The following is a 13517-nucleotide window of genomic DNA, read 5'->3' as shown; positions in this document are numbered from 1 at the left end:
GTTTACAGTAGTTTCCTAAAACACTTCACCAGAGCAGGGATGCTGCTGGGGACAGTTAGTTTCTACAGCTGATAAGCTCAGAGTAGAAATTTACCCTTTAAGGAGGTAGAATCACTTTTGCATCTCTCCCATGTTCTGTTTAGAACAGTAGACCTCTGGATCACACAGATGGTAAAGGTAGTTTGGTTGGTACAATTTGAAGTTAGTTAAGCATGTATAATTTTGATCAATTGGGTAACCGGGGGATTTTTTTTTAAACAACTTTATTTAAAGTTAAATGTCCTCCTTCAGGTAATACAACAGCAAAGGGGGAATATGTACAGGTGCACACAGCTTAGTGGTTCCTCTTAACAGTCAGGGTAGTGCTTCCTTTGCTTCCTCTGGAGTGATTTCCTGAGAGTAAAGTTCTGTAAAGAGAGCAGGCAGCCAGTACTGAGATTCCCCTGGAGCTTGTGTGTCAAGCCAGGCCATGCCTTCCTTCAGCAGGTGTTCCTGTCAAAATAGACCAAGGGCTCAAAAGCTGGATGGAGAAAACAAGGATCTGCCCAAAAAAGTGAAGCAGGGCATACAAGTACACAAGAACCACTCTGCTACAGGCAGGAGAAGAAAGAGCCCCATGACTCAGGTTAGCACTAGACAGGGCTTCCTTCGCCCCACTCTAGCTGCAGGTAGTTCAGACATCTGTATGATCACCCCCTCCATTACTGGAAGTGTTCTCACCTGCTACAAATATATTTAAAGGGCAAGTGGCTATACTGACTTCACTACAGCTATCTCCATCTGTCCCTGCAGTAAGTGAAGATTTTATGTTCAAAAAGTATTCGAGAACCATGGATACAAAGCCAGAGCTGGTGAGTAAATTTTACAGAATTAAGGAAGGTGCAGCCCAGATCCCAAGGCAAGAAATGAAGTATGTACATAGTTCATAGCAGCACCAATGAAAGGTATGGACCTGCCCTTGATCCTGTCTACATTAAGTCTTATGGGGTAAAGAACTCATTTACTTTCTCCCTGGTTTGGTCCTGCAGACTAGATGGGATTAAACTGTTTTTACTGTGTCCTACCATTACGGTGGAGCTGGTAGTGTAAATGCAACCCTAATCCTACAACAGCATGTAATCCAAACAAGCATACCACACAAGGTCCACATACATACCAGCACGTGCTTGGCACGTTCCATCTCCCACTTTAAACTGGACTTGATCTCGCTGACAGTTACATACCCCTTTTTCTGAAATAAGAGAAGAAAAAAAGTGTTCTAGTAAGACAATGATTTCAGTGCACAGTTAAAGCTCCTAACTATCTGCTAATGAGCTGGACTTAATATCAGAGTCCATGTTTTGGTAAGTCTACTTGCCTACATGTTCATATCTTTACAAGCTGAGACCCTAGGTTCTCACTTATATTAGAATTTAAACTCTTCATACCATCTATTCCTTATCTACAGAGCCTGCCCAAGTGAATCAAGGGTACCCTGGGACCCCTTAGGGGTAGCTTATACAAAAGAATCTCTTGCCACAGTACCTCAGCCAGCTGCAAAACCACTGTGTGATCCATGTTCAGTTCAGCTGGTACAGACTGGATCAGATATGTCCCTCCAACAGGAATAATCCCAAAGCCACTGCCCAGAACCTTCAGCTTCTTGATAGCTCGGATGAGATCGTCCCTGAAGAGGCGGTGGGAGTGAACATAAGACTTTGAAAGAAAAGCTTTTGCTCTTCACTTGAGCCAGACCCTAAGTGATGTAAATAAGGGACAAACAGCTGTACAAGTGGCAAAGGTAAAGTCTGAAAGGCAGAGGCCAACCATGCACGTTAAGTGGCTACAGTTATTTCTTCTCATGCTAAGCACCTCTGAAAATTTTTCATTCATACTTACCAAGAGGCAACAGCAACCGAAAAAAGATTGCCTGCCTTGCTTCCATTTAAGGTGTGCTCTGATTCCAACAGGATCATGAGATGGTCACTTAAACTGTTTGAGTGAACTCATCCTACAAGTCCTGTGAACGCCAACGCTAAGTTGCCAAAATAAAATATTCAAAAGACAATCTCAGGCCCAAAATTCAGATCCTGTAAGACAACCTTTTGCAAACCCTATCAATAGAAAGGTCTCCAAGCAGAAGAAAGTTGAAATAATGAAAGTTCAGTAGAAATTGTTATTTGTTCAAGTAATACTCTCTAGCAGGTGGACAGGTACATAGTAACACCTTGCTAATGCAAGAAAAGAAAGTGAAACTCAGTCTACTTTCACTGTTCAAGTGAATCTGTGGCAAAAGTATGAATTTAATTTTCATAAGACATTACACTTAACATACTAAATACAGATTTCCCTATCGTAGCAGTCCTTTTAAGTAACTCTCAATGTACAGGCAATGTAAAGTCAAAAATAAGATTTCTTTCTAAAAATTAGTCTGTCAACTCTCCTCTATGCAAGTAGACTGATTACATTGCAATACAGATTGAGTTGTTTCACTTGCAAGACTTTAGTGTAATTTGTCTTAATATATGATTTGCAACTGTTACCACACATTCTGATTATTAACTGAGTATCTAAGCTATCACAGCAATATTTTGTATACTGTAATCTTGAGAGGAGCTCCTCCAGCAGGCATATAAATTTATAATAGGGCATTGCTTGCAACCTTAATTATGGACTCACTACTGATAACTTCATAATTATGAAGTTATCTGGGGTCATATTAGCAGCAGAACCACCTTCAGGTGCCTGCCTAGATTAACTGTCACTTTTTATTCATGCTGTTTTCAGGCTCCCCTGGGTTACAACACAGCTCAAGCAGCTACTCACTGGCTGACATCCTGGGCAAACTTCCCTCTTCCCTTTAGCACTTGCTGATGAAGCTCCTCCAGGGTTATGAGACCTAGAGAGAACAAATGAGGGAGGTGATGTTAATACAGAGAAAAAGTTCCTTTTCACATTTGCCATTATCTTACATGTTCCTTTCATTTATGTAGTCACTTTAATGTGTTTTTCACTGTATTCGATTTCACAGCTTTAGGTAGGATATTAAAGGTCTAAACATTTTTATTCCCAAATTGAGAGTACTGTGGAGTTGGTTGCTGTTTTCTCCCATTAATGGATCAGGCACATTTAATTAAAAATGGATTGCAAGGTCCTTGGGGGCAGGGACTGTCTTTTTGTTCTGTGTTTGTCCAACACCTACCACCATGAAGTTCTGGTCCAAAACTGGGGCTGCGATACAAACTAACAGCAGATGTCACACACATGACATTACCTTACAATAAATGCTTGCATAATAAGTTGCTTACTCTAGATGTCGGAAGTATTTCTAAATCAGGCCCTTACTTATCACTTTTACTTTGCAGGATATGAGGCCAGTTCTTTAAAATAAGAGTTTTGTCAAGTTCTTTCTTTAGCAATAGTGGGCCAGAAATTCATTTTTCTTTCTCTCTCTCTATATAGTTGGAAAAAAAATCAGATCAATTACTAATCCCCCAATTCTTGCTGTGAACCGGACGTACTGCTACAGGCTCACCAAGCATATTCTATGGCAGTGTTAAGCGACATCTTTGCTGCTAAAAAAGGTGTGGGAAGTTTACATTGTAATAACACACGTTCGCTATTTCACTATAAAATCCTATTGGTGACTGCCTGTAGGTAGCTTTTACTGCATTGTAGCTAGGCGACGTCAACGCTATCCCCTCTCACCCACAATTCAGCTCACCTAGCTACAGCGCGGTGAAAAAGCCACAGAGCCTTGCCTCCAATGGATTTTCACAAAAGCTGCGTGCGTTAGCTACCTCATTGTAAACACCATGCTACCCTTTTTTACTGGAGCGGAGCCAAAGCCAAAACTGTTTTCTCGGCACTTTCTGAAACCCGCTCAAGTACACCACATACTGAGCATCTTACCAAGCGCGGCTCGGTTTCCAGAAGCACCTTGTAACATACAGCCGGCGGAAGGCAGTATTTGCTCCTGTGCTCAAGAGGCAAACGTGTAGAGTCCTCACCTCCATTTCTGTGTTTCAGAGCCAGACAAACTTCAACAATCTGAACACCCAGCTCATAGTAGAAATCTCCAACTCCCAGCATCTCTGACCAGAATCCTTTACCAGCTGCAAAGGAAGGGGGAAGAAAAATCAAATTAAGCATCACTGCTATTCTTCTTCCTTAACAGCCTAATCCTGCAAGCACTTTGGCCCAGATCCTCCAAGGTATTTAGGCTCCTAAATACCTTGGCGGCTCTGAGCCTTACTGATGGCAGTAGGGCTACTCTCAGTCACAAGCACCGTCCCCTGTAGGTTTTGCAGGATTGGGCCCTGCGAAAAGGTGATGCAGCAGCCCAGAAGGAGTTATGGGAGCTCTGCCTATCGCAGGCTCGGCAAGATGTATAAGGATTGTCCTCTTTTCCTCTGGCTGACTGACCAGAGACTGTCACGCTTGTCAACTGAGTTACTTTATTTTGGGTTGTTCATGTCTTTTTTTGTTCAAACAATAAAACATGTCCTAAAGCAATGGTTCTCAAACTTTTGTACTGGTAACCCCTTTCATATAGCAAGCCTCTGAGTGCTTAAATATATTAAAAAGTGTTTTTTAATTTATAACACCATTATAAATCCTGGAGGCAAAGCAGGGTTTGGGGTAGAGGCTGACAGCTCACAACCCCCCATGTCAAAACTTCGTGACCCCCAGTAGGGTCCTGACCCCAGTTTGAGAACCCCTGTCCTAAAGGGAAAGACCTTACGCCTGGTGCTTGCTTCCCTTCCCAGGCTGGCAAAACAGCCCATCAGTTTTCAGACCCTAAGAACCAAATCCCATCATCTTTACTCACAGCTCCTATCAACTTCAATGCGAGATTTTACTGAGAAAAGACAATACAAATTGTCTCCAAACTCAATCACGACATTCAGTCTTAAACCTCTCCTGCATATATTCCTTACATGCCAATGGATCCACTCCGATGGTTGCACACATGTCCTGGAACTGGACCCGAAACTGGGGATTTTTACGAATCTCTTGCTTGTGTTTGCTGGCAAACTCTTCTAAGTTGGTCTTAAACATGTCCAGTTGCTTAGACATCTGTAAGTGAAGGGTAAAGAGAGGAAAGCATCTATGACTGAACGCTTGCTTTATAACATTACATAAAAAAGCATGGCATGGCACGGCACTGACGTACAAAACATGACAAGGTCCCTGGCTAACCTACTCAGACACAAGAACAGCCAGACTGGGTCCGACCAATGGTCCATCTAGCCCAGTATCCTGTCTTCCATCAAAGGCCAGTGCCAGGTGCTTCAGAGGAAATGAACAGAATGGGAATAATGAAGTGACGCATCTCCTGTCAGCTTCTGGCAGTCAGAGGTTTAGGAACACCCAGAGCATAGAGTCTTAATTCTTTTTTTGAATCCAGTTTATATTTTTGACCTTCACAACATCCCCCAGTTCCACAGGCTGATAGTGCATTGTGTGAAGTGCTTCCTTGTGTTGGTTTTAAACCATCTGCCTATTAATTTAATTGGGAGACTCCTGGTTCTTGTGTTATGTGAAGGGATAACTAACACTTCCCTATTCCCTTTCTACAGCCCAGTCATGATTTTATAGACCTCTATCGTATTCCCCCTTAGTCATCTCTTTTCTAAGATGAACAGTCCCAATGTTTTTAATGTCTCCTTGTATGGAAGCTGTTCCATATCCCATATCATTTCTGTTGCCTTTCTCCATACTTTTTCCAATTTAATATATTTTTTTGAGATGGGATAACCAGAACTGCGTGCTGTTTTCAAGGTGTTGATATACCATGGATTTATATAGTGGCATTTGATATTTTCTGCCTTATCTGTCCCTTTCCTAACATTTAATTTTTTTTTTTTTTTTTTTTTACTGTAACTGCACATTTGAGCAAATATCTTCAGAGAACTATCCACAATGACTCCAAGATCTCTTTCCTGAGTGGTAACAGCTAATTTAGACCCCAATATTTTGTATGTATAGTTGGGATGTTTTCCAATGTGCATTACTTTGCATTTATCAATATTGAATTTCACCTGTCATTTCGTTGCCCAGTCAGACAGTTTTGTGAGATCCCTTTGTAACTCTTTGCAGTCAGCTTTGGATATAACTATTTGAGTAATTCTGTATTGCCTGCAAACTTTGCTACCTCACTGTTTACTCCTTTTTCCAGATCACTTATGAATATGTTGAACAGCCTTGGTCCAAGTACAGATCCTTAGGGGACTCCCACTATTTACCACTCCACTGTGAAAACTGATAATTTATTCCTACCCTTTGTTTCCTATGTTTTTACCAGTTACTGATCCAGGAGAGGACCTTCCCTCTTATCTCAGGACTCCTTACTTTGCTTAAGAGCCTTTGGTGAGAGACTTCATCAAAGGCTTTCTAAAAGTCCAAGAACACTATATCCACTGGAATATCCTTATCCACAGGCTTGACGATACCCTTAAAGAATTCTAACAGATTGGCGAGGCGTGATTGCAAAAGCCACATTGATTCTTCCCGAACATATTGTGTTCATCTATATGTCTGATAATTCTGTTCTTTACTACAGTTTCAAACAATTTTCCTGGTAGTAAAGTTAGGTTTACTGGACTGTAAACTCCAGGATCGCCTCTGGAGCCGTTTAAAAAATGACAATTGACCATAGGGATCTTAGATGGACTATATAACAGAAGACACGTAATGAGAAGTCAGAATCCTTTTGTGTGTTTAAATATATATTTAAACAAGCAGGCATAAATAATGGAGTAGACCACACTAGGGCAGGGATGGCCTGGCATTTACCAGAGGCAGTTTTCAGAGGTAAAATCATATTTTATTTTATTTATTTTTTTTTTTTTTACTATCCCCGAAAAAACTAGTTAGTCCCAGTTTAAGGCATTTTCTATTTTAGAAACTTTTTCATTAACGTAGGCCATATTACACTTAGATTTCATTACATATTCAAATTGTGGTTATATAAGACAGTAGATGCGTGGACTAATTTAAGGTTGCACAAATAAGAAGTTAAACTGCAGTGGGTGTAATAATAATAATATAGGTAACTGAAATACTGAACATCAGAATGTCTGTGTACATTTTGGTTCAGTGTTTTCCTCAAGGAAGCTATATATGTAATGACTCATTTCAGTATTACTGAAACAAAAGTCAAAGACAATCGATTATATGAAAATGCCAATAGTGCAGAGTTCTAGGCTTGAGGCATTAACCAATGTGACAAAGTTCCTCCTCTACCTTGGTGGGTTTTGCGCTTATTGGCAGATTTGCTCGCCTTGGAACTTCACGGCAGCCCTCAGTTTGGCCGTTTTCGTGAACCCACAGTCCAGGTCAACTCCTCCTGTGTCTGACCAGGAGTTGGGAGGTTTGGGGGGAACCCAGGCCTGCCCTCTACTCCAGGTTCCAGCCCAGGGCCCTGTGGATTGCAGCTGTCTAGAGTGCCTCCTGGAACAGCTGTGCGACAGCTAAACTCCCTGGGCTACTTCCCCAAGGCCTCCTCCCAACCCCTTCTTTATCCTCACCATAGGACCTCCTCCTGGTGTCTGATAATGCTTGTACTCCTCAGTCCTCCAACAGTCCACAGTCTCACTCTCAGCTCCTAGCGCCTCTTGCTCCCAGCTCCTTGCACCACAAACTGAAGTGAGCTCCTTTTAAAACCCAGATGCCCTGATTAGCCTGCCTTAATTGATTCTAGCAGTTTTTTTGATTGACTGCAGGTGTTCTAATCATCTTGTCTGTCTTAATTGTCTCCAGAAGGTTCCTGATTGTTCTGGAATCTTCCCTGTTATCTTACCCAGGGAAAAGGGACCTACTTAACCTGGGGCTAATACATCTGCTTTTTTTTTTTTTTGCGCTTCAAAAAAAAAAACTACTCTCCTGTAGCCATCCGGCCCGACCCTGTCACAGCAAGCAGAAGCATGCAGATTTGCTGCCTACTAGTTCAGGTCCATTTGGTCATGCAGTGTTCTGTAATGGACCAACTCTGATGTAGTGGATCGACTGAGCATTTGAATGGATGTATCCAAAGTTTGTAAAGGTTCATTCTGGGCTTGCTGAACTTGCTGGACACTGAGGCAATTCCCCACTTCCCAGTTTAAAGTGGGATTAAGCTGGTATTTACTTGCATCCTGCCCTAAACTAGTTTTCCCCAGGAAATTACCAACCTTGCAGGGGAGGCAAGATAAGGGGTGGAAAGCCAGCTGAAGAGACTGTTGGCAGGTGTTTTTTGGGGTGGAGGCAGAGATATAGAAGGCCTACCTGGTGCACACAGAAGAGGAAGGCTGTTCTAAGCATAGTTCTTGTTGCGAAGAAGGGCCCTAAAATGTAAGTGGGAGGAAACTTCACAGTCACCCATGACTTCCAGATTTCCAGCCTAAAAGCAGGTAAAACTAACAGGTGCAGTACTCTTGTTTTTCGCCAACATCACCGCATCAAGCCACAATAATATACAGGTGGACAGCTTCAGTTCCTGAGCATGTTGCAAAACCTCACATTCCTTCCAACTTTCAAGTCCACCGCATACCAGCAATGGTCCCTTCACACTCAACTTGGAGCCAGCATCTCACCTGTGCCAGTTGGTCTTCAGCCAGCACTGTCCCTCGCTCCTTGTATTTGGCCTAGGAGATAAAAAAATCCCCCTAATCATTTTATTTAAGTTTTTCAGAGGTCACACATGGGCTGAGACCACTTCTCCTCTGCAGGGTCCCCCACCAGTGCCAACACCATTTCTGCAGTATGTCTGCATTTTAAACAAGAAAACCCATCACAGACTTGCCCCCCACCCACCAACCCTTTATCCTCGAGAGAGGATCAGCTACTCCTGGGTTTGGGTGACAGGGGTGTCCTACAGCCAGTTGCTTTGAAGAAAAGAAGCAGTCGTTTCGAAGTTGCTGGGGGAGGAGGGAGGACTTTAAGTTGCCAAAAGGGGTACTCAGACCCAGCTGAATTTAGGGCAGGGGGGTACAGACTCTCTGCACCCTGAGAAGATGGAGAATTCAGACCCCACTTACTCGAGGGGAAAAGGGCGCCCCCTCGGACGAGGGAAGGGGGGGGGACTCGGCGCCTCCAAGGTCCGGGGCGAGGCAGCTGCGGGGGATCCGGGTGCAGCGGCGGACTTGGCGCCCCTCTCTCTGGAGCAGCGGGCGGATCGCAGCCTCTGCGGGATGGCGGAGGAAGGCGACTCAGCCCCCGCCGGGCCCGGGATACGAGAGGGTGGGGGAGGCTCCGGAGCGACGCGCCCCCAGATCTGGGGCGACCCCCAGGATCCCCAGAGAAGGGAGGGAGGGGGTCTCGGCCCTCCGGGGTCGGGGGGAGGGAGGGGCCCCGGCGCTCACCTCCGCCAACTTCCTCTTGGCGATGGCGCCCGCCCCCACCCCGCGCCGGTGCATCCCGGCGACGGGGAACCGCCCGGCTCCCGGGACGCGCTCGAGCGTCCGCCGTACCGGAAATGCCTCGCGGCAACGTCATCGCCCTGCGACAGGAAGTGGCTTCCTCACTCCCGTCCTAAGGGGGTGGGGCTAACTCCCACTCCCCGCCCCGCCCCCCCCCGCCAATGCGCCTGCGCCTTCTCGCTGTGGGGGTTGATTCCCCTCCCCCCCGAGATTCTAGGGGTGGGGCTAATTCCCCTACTACCGAAAATCCCGGGGGGTAATACGCCCTTGTACCCCAAATCCGGGGGGGGCGCTCATACCAATTTGTACCCCCAAATCCTGGGGGAGGGGCTCATACCAATGTGTACCCCCACAAATGTGGGGGGTCAACCTCCTACCAAAATCTTGGGTGTTGGAGTCTAATCTCCCCGTCTACCAAAATCCTGAGGGCCGGGGGCGGGGAGGGATAATCCTGCTAGCATCCCCTCCAAAATCTGGGGGCTGACTCCCCACATTCCTGGGAGACCAATTCCACTGGCAGCCTCGAAATAATCGGCAGAGGCGGTTGAGTCCCACTTGCCCCCAGCAGCTCTCTGATTCCTTCCTTCCCCTGACCTCAGCCCTGAAGGGTTCACTGTACCCCCTGCCTTCCCTCCAACGCTGTGGGTCTGTCTACACTGCAGTGTAGCACTCCTGAGGGCATTCGGTGCCAAACAATTAAAAATTATGCACCAAAATATTTAAAACGCTGCGCACGATATTTTAAAATTCTGCCAGTTTTATTTGTCAATAAATACATGCAGAGGCTCCAGCATGGCAGTGGGGAGCACAGGCCACTGGCTGCACAAAGGTGGGAGCTCTCCGCCAGCTGCTCCAGGTGCCTGAAACAATGTACCTGCACTGCTAGGGAGTAGTGCGTGACTGCTCTTTGCTTCCCTGTCCGAAAGTCATTTTCTGCGGAGAAGCAAAGAAATCTGCAGGGGACATGAATTCTGCTCATGCACAGTGGCACACAATTCCCCCAGGAGTAAATGTAAGCTCAGGGTTAATAAAACTCAGGTTAGCAGACCCTGGGTTTGCTAAGCTAGAGTTTGAGTGTCTACACTCATTTGTAACCATAGGCTAGGCATTGTTGAATGCAGGATCCCCACCTGTGACTCCCCCAGACTTCATAGCACCCTCCCAAAATGTGGCAGGCATCTGCTGTAGCCCTTTGTTCATGGTGAAGTGTGGGAAAACTTAACTGTCCACCAAACTTGACTGATCAGATGACAAAGAAAGTTGGCCCATGGGCTCATGGAGTACTGTTGGCAGGCTCCCAGATCACAAGTCTAGTGGGGCTGCATCTGCACTGCATAGCAATAGGGCTTGAACCCTGGGTCCCAGCTTGACTCAGGCTTGGACCCTCCATGCCATGGGGTGCTGGGACCAAGCCCTGGGTTAGCGTGATTTGCATGTAGATGGAAGGTGGGTAGTCTTGAGACTGAGTTTGAATCCCAGGCTTATATTGCAATGTAGACATACCCTGTGTGGCCTGCCTTCCCCACTTTTGTGTTCCTGTCCCTTGGAATGATCGAACCCTTGTACCCCAAAGGCTGATGATTCCTCGTCCCTTCTCGCCCCCGAATGCTGAGTGACTGCACACTGCAGCCCAGCATCTAAAAGAGATTCCCCTCACACCTACTTCACGAGGGGGTCAGACCTTGATAAACCGTGAGTACTGGGTTGTCCCTATTTCCCAGACCCTGCAGGTGTTATTCAATTACAACTAATGATAGAAGAAGGCAGGGATCAGAGTCAGAGAAGATCAGATCTCTCAGGTGTCTTTCATTATAAAGTACATTGCTCATTTCACATTTACATTTCGGCTTCACTCCACCCTTGCTGTGTGTGAAACTCACAAATGATTTAAGCCCCATGGAGATAGTCATGACATTGGTTGGGAGAGTCCCTGCCTGCTAAATCTTGAACTAGATCTTATCCAACTTCATACATTAAATCAGTGGTATGACACCTTTTCCATACCAGGGCTTCCCTCTGATCTACCCAGGATCCCCTTATCTTTAAGCAACATTGGCAGGCTGTGGGATGGTTGCAGTCCCCCTGATATTCATGAACCCTCAATGAAGTCATGCATTAAATGAATCCTGCCTTATCTCCAATGCTCTTGTTTATTTAAAACACACACAAAAAAGTGCTTTATGGAACTTCTGCTTTTAACTGTCTTAAATTTCAATCTATATATAGATGATCCAGTTTTTTAAAGGTCTTAATGCATTAGACTCTGTCCTGTAATACTAATGTGCTCTGTTCCCAAAGTGTCCTGTAGCATCCGTGACGGTAGTGCATGTTAGTGGCATCTTAGGGCATCGCTCAAAGAGATTGTGTTGCTGGGTGTGGCATTATCCTAAATTGGTATTTTCTGGTTTTCAGAGGTTTCAGTTTAGCCGCTTTTGACATTCTGGTAAGGCACAAGATACAACTGGGCAATCTCAATTCTTAATGAAGTTTTTGGTAATTGTCGCTTGGGTCAAAAATAAAACAATCCCTGTCTATAGACAAACTCCCCTTACAACCATGCTAGCAAGAGTTAAAAGAACTCTTGGTCCTTTCTAAGATTTTCTTATCCAAATATTATTAAAAATCCATGTAAAAGACAATTTTGCTTTTTAGTAATTGCCTTTAAAAAGCACAATGTTGAATGTAGCGGTGGTGAAATGTGCTATCCCCTTTGATCTCCAGCAGGTGGTGGGATGGCTCCTGAAAGGGCCTGCCCGCAGACAAAATTGGTGGCCCCCCTCAAAAGAGGGGATGGGCCAAAATGAAGTGGAGGACAGCTGATTCCTTAGGACAAATCAAAATTGCAGGGCTGGCTCCAGCGGGGTAATAAAGGAGAGCCACAAAGTAGTGCATGCCCAAGAAGATAACAAGGGAATCAATGCTAACCCTGGAGACTAAAGTCCTCCATTTAGCCATGCAGCAGGAATAGCGTGCATAGTAGCTGGACACGTTTACACCTCCTGCCAATGTGTCTCAACGCTGAGCTGTAGCAGACCTCTCTAGGACTGAAAGGGCAGCTCAGTCTCCATTCAGTCCTTGGCCTTGCTGCTGCGTCTGCCTGCAGAGGTGACAATGAACACTGTGTCTTTTTTTTTTTTTTTTTTGGTTTAAATGGCATGGACGCGTGTCCACAGTGAAATGGGTTGCAATCCTTTTACCCAGGCCATGCATCATCCAGTAGAGGAGACTGACACAGTGGTATCTTGACAACGTGCCCTGCACATTCCTTAGATGAGGCTGTATTATGGGTCCAAATTCATGAGATACTGTCATTAACCCCAGGCCAAGTCTACCCTAGGAGAGCTTTGCTAGTACAGCTATATTGGTATACAGTATTTGGCAAAGGGTTCCTAATGTGGATGCAACTTATACCAGCAAAACTGTGTCAACACTGGTATTGTTACATAAGAGTGGCCATACAGGGTCAGATGAATGATCCATCTAGTCCAGTATCTTGTCTTCTGACAGTGGCCAATATCAGACGCTTCAAAGGGAATGACCAGAACAGGGCAATTGTCAAGTGATCCATCCCCTGTCATCGAGTCCCAGCATCTGGCAGTCAGGCTTCAGGACACTCCAAGCATGGGGTTGCATCCCTGACCATCTTGGCTAATAGCCATTGATGGACTTATCTGCCGTTAATTTATTTAATTTGTTTTTGAACTCAGATATACTTTTGGCCTTCATAACATCCCCTGGCAAGGAGTTCCACTGGTTGATGGTGCAGTGTGTGCAGAAGTATTTCTTTAGGGTTGTTTTAAACCTGATTCCATTGGGGGACCCCTGGTTCTTGTGTTATGTGAAGGGGTAAATAACACGTCCTTATTCACTTCCTCCACACTATTCATGATTTTATAGATCTACATCATATCCCCCCTTAGTTGATTCCACCCTCCCTTCTTTCCCCCGCCCCCCCAGTGAAACAAGCAAAAGGGCAGTCTTTCCCCTTATAACTGCACCTGCACAAAGGGCTTTTGCTGGTACAGCTATGGCAGTCGAGGATCACACCTCTTACCGATATAGCTGTGTCGGCAAAACTATGTAGCATAGAGCCAGCCTCAGCTGAGTTACACCATGGATAAATGTAGTCCTACCATA

At 45.2% G+C, this 13517-nt stretch overlaps 1 protein-coding gene across 3 annotated transcripts; it reads right to left on the bottom strand.

Moving 5' to 3' along the window:
* Positions 1–104: 104 nt before the first annotated feature.
* Positions 105–9452, bottom strand: SNF8 (SNF8 subunit of ESCRT-II). 3 transcript variants are annotated; one of them, XM_077806024.1, is made up of 8 exons: positions 9000–9169; positions 8556–8606; positions 4920–5058; positions 3990–4094; positions 2806–2878; positions 1525–1666; positions 1157–1231; positions 105–492 (listed from the first exon to the last, which is right to left on the bottom strand). In XM_077806024.1, the coding sequence occupies exons 3-8, from the start codon at positions 5056–5058 to the stop codon at positions 355–357; spliced, it is 672 nt and encodes a 223-aa protein (XP_077662150.1). In that variant the 5' UTR covers positions 8556–8606; positions 9000–9169; the 3' UTR covers positions 105–354. The 3 variants fall into 3 exon arrangements, with proteins under 3 accessions (XP_077662150.1, XP_077662149.1, XP_077662148.1); XM_077806022.1 differs by lacking the exon at positions 9000–9169 and adding an exon at positions 9324–9452 and having other exon boundaries at positions 230–492; XM_077806023.1 differs by lacking the exons at positions 8556–8606; positions 9000–9169 and adding an exon at positions 8248–8348 and having other exon boundaries at positions 229–492.
* Positions 9453–13517: the final 4065 nt, after the last annotated feature.

The sequence above is a fragment of the Eretmochelys imbricata genome, chromosome 27 (assembly GCF_965152235.1).
Source record: "Eretmochelys imbricata isolate rEreImb1 chromosome 27, rEreImb1.hap1, whole genome shotgun sequence".
Classification (NCBI taxonomy): domain Eukaryota; kingdom Metazoa; phylum Chordata; order Testudines; family Cheloniidae; genus Eretmochelys; species Eretmochelys imbricata.
Note: the sequence above shows the minus strand (reverse complement) of the source record. Positions and strands in the feature narration are given on the sequence as shown.

Bases quoted from the DNA above. Each gene is read 5' to 3' on its own strand.
- SNF8 (XM_077806022.1), bottom strand. From the start codon at position 9,377: ATGCACCGGCGCGGGGTGGGGGCGGGCGCCATCGCCAAGAGGAAGTTG. The intron at 5,059-8,555 runs GTGAGATGCTGG...CTTCACTTACAG, and splicing joins CTGAAGACCAACTGGCACAG to ATGTCTAAGCAACTGGACAT. The intron at 493-1,156 runs GTATGTATGTGG...CTATTTTGACAG, and splicing joins AACGTGCCAAGCACGTGCTG to GAACACCTGCTGAAGGAAGG.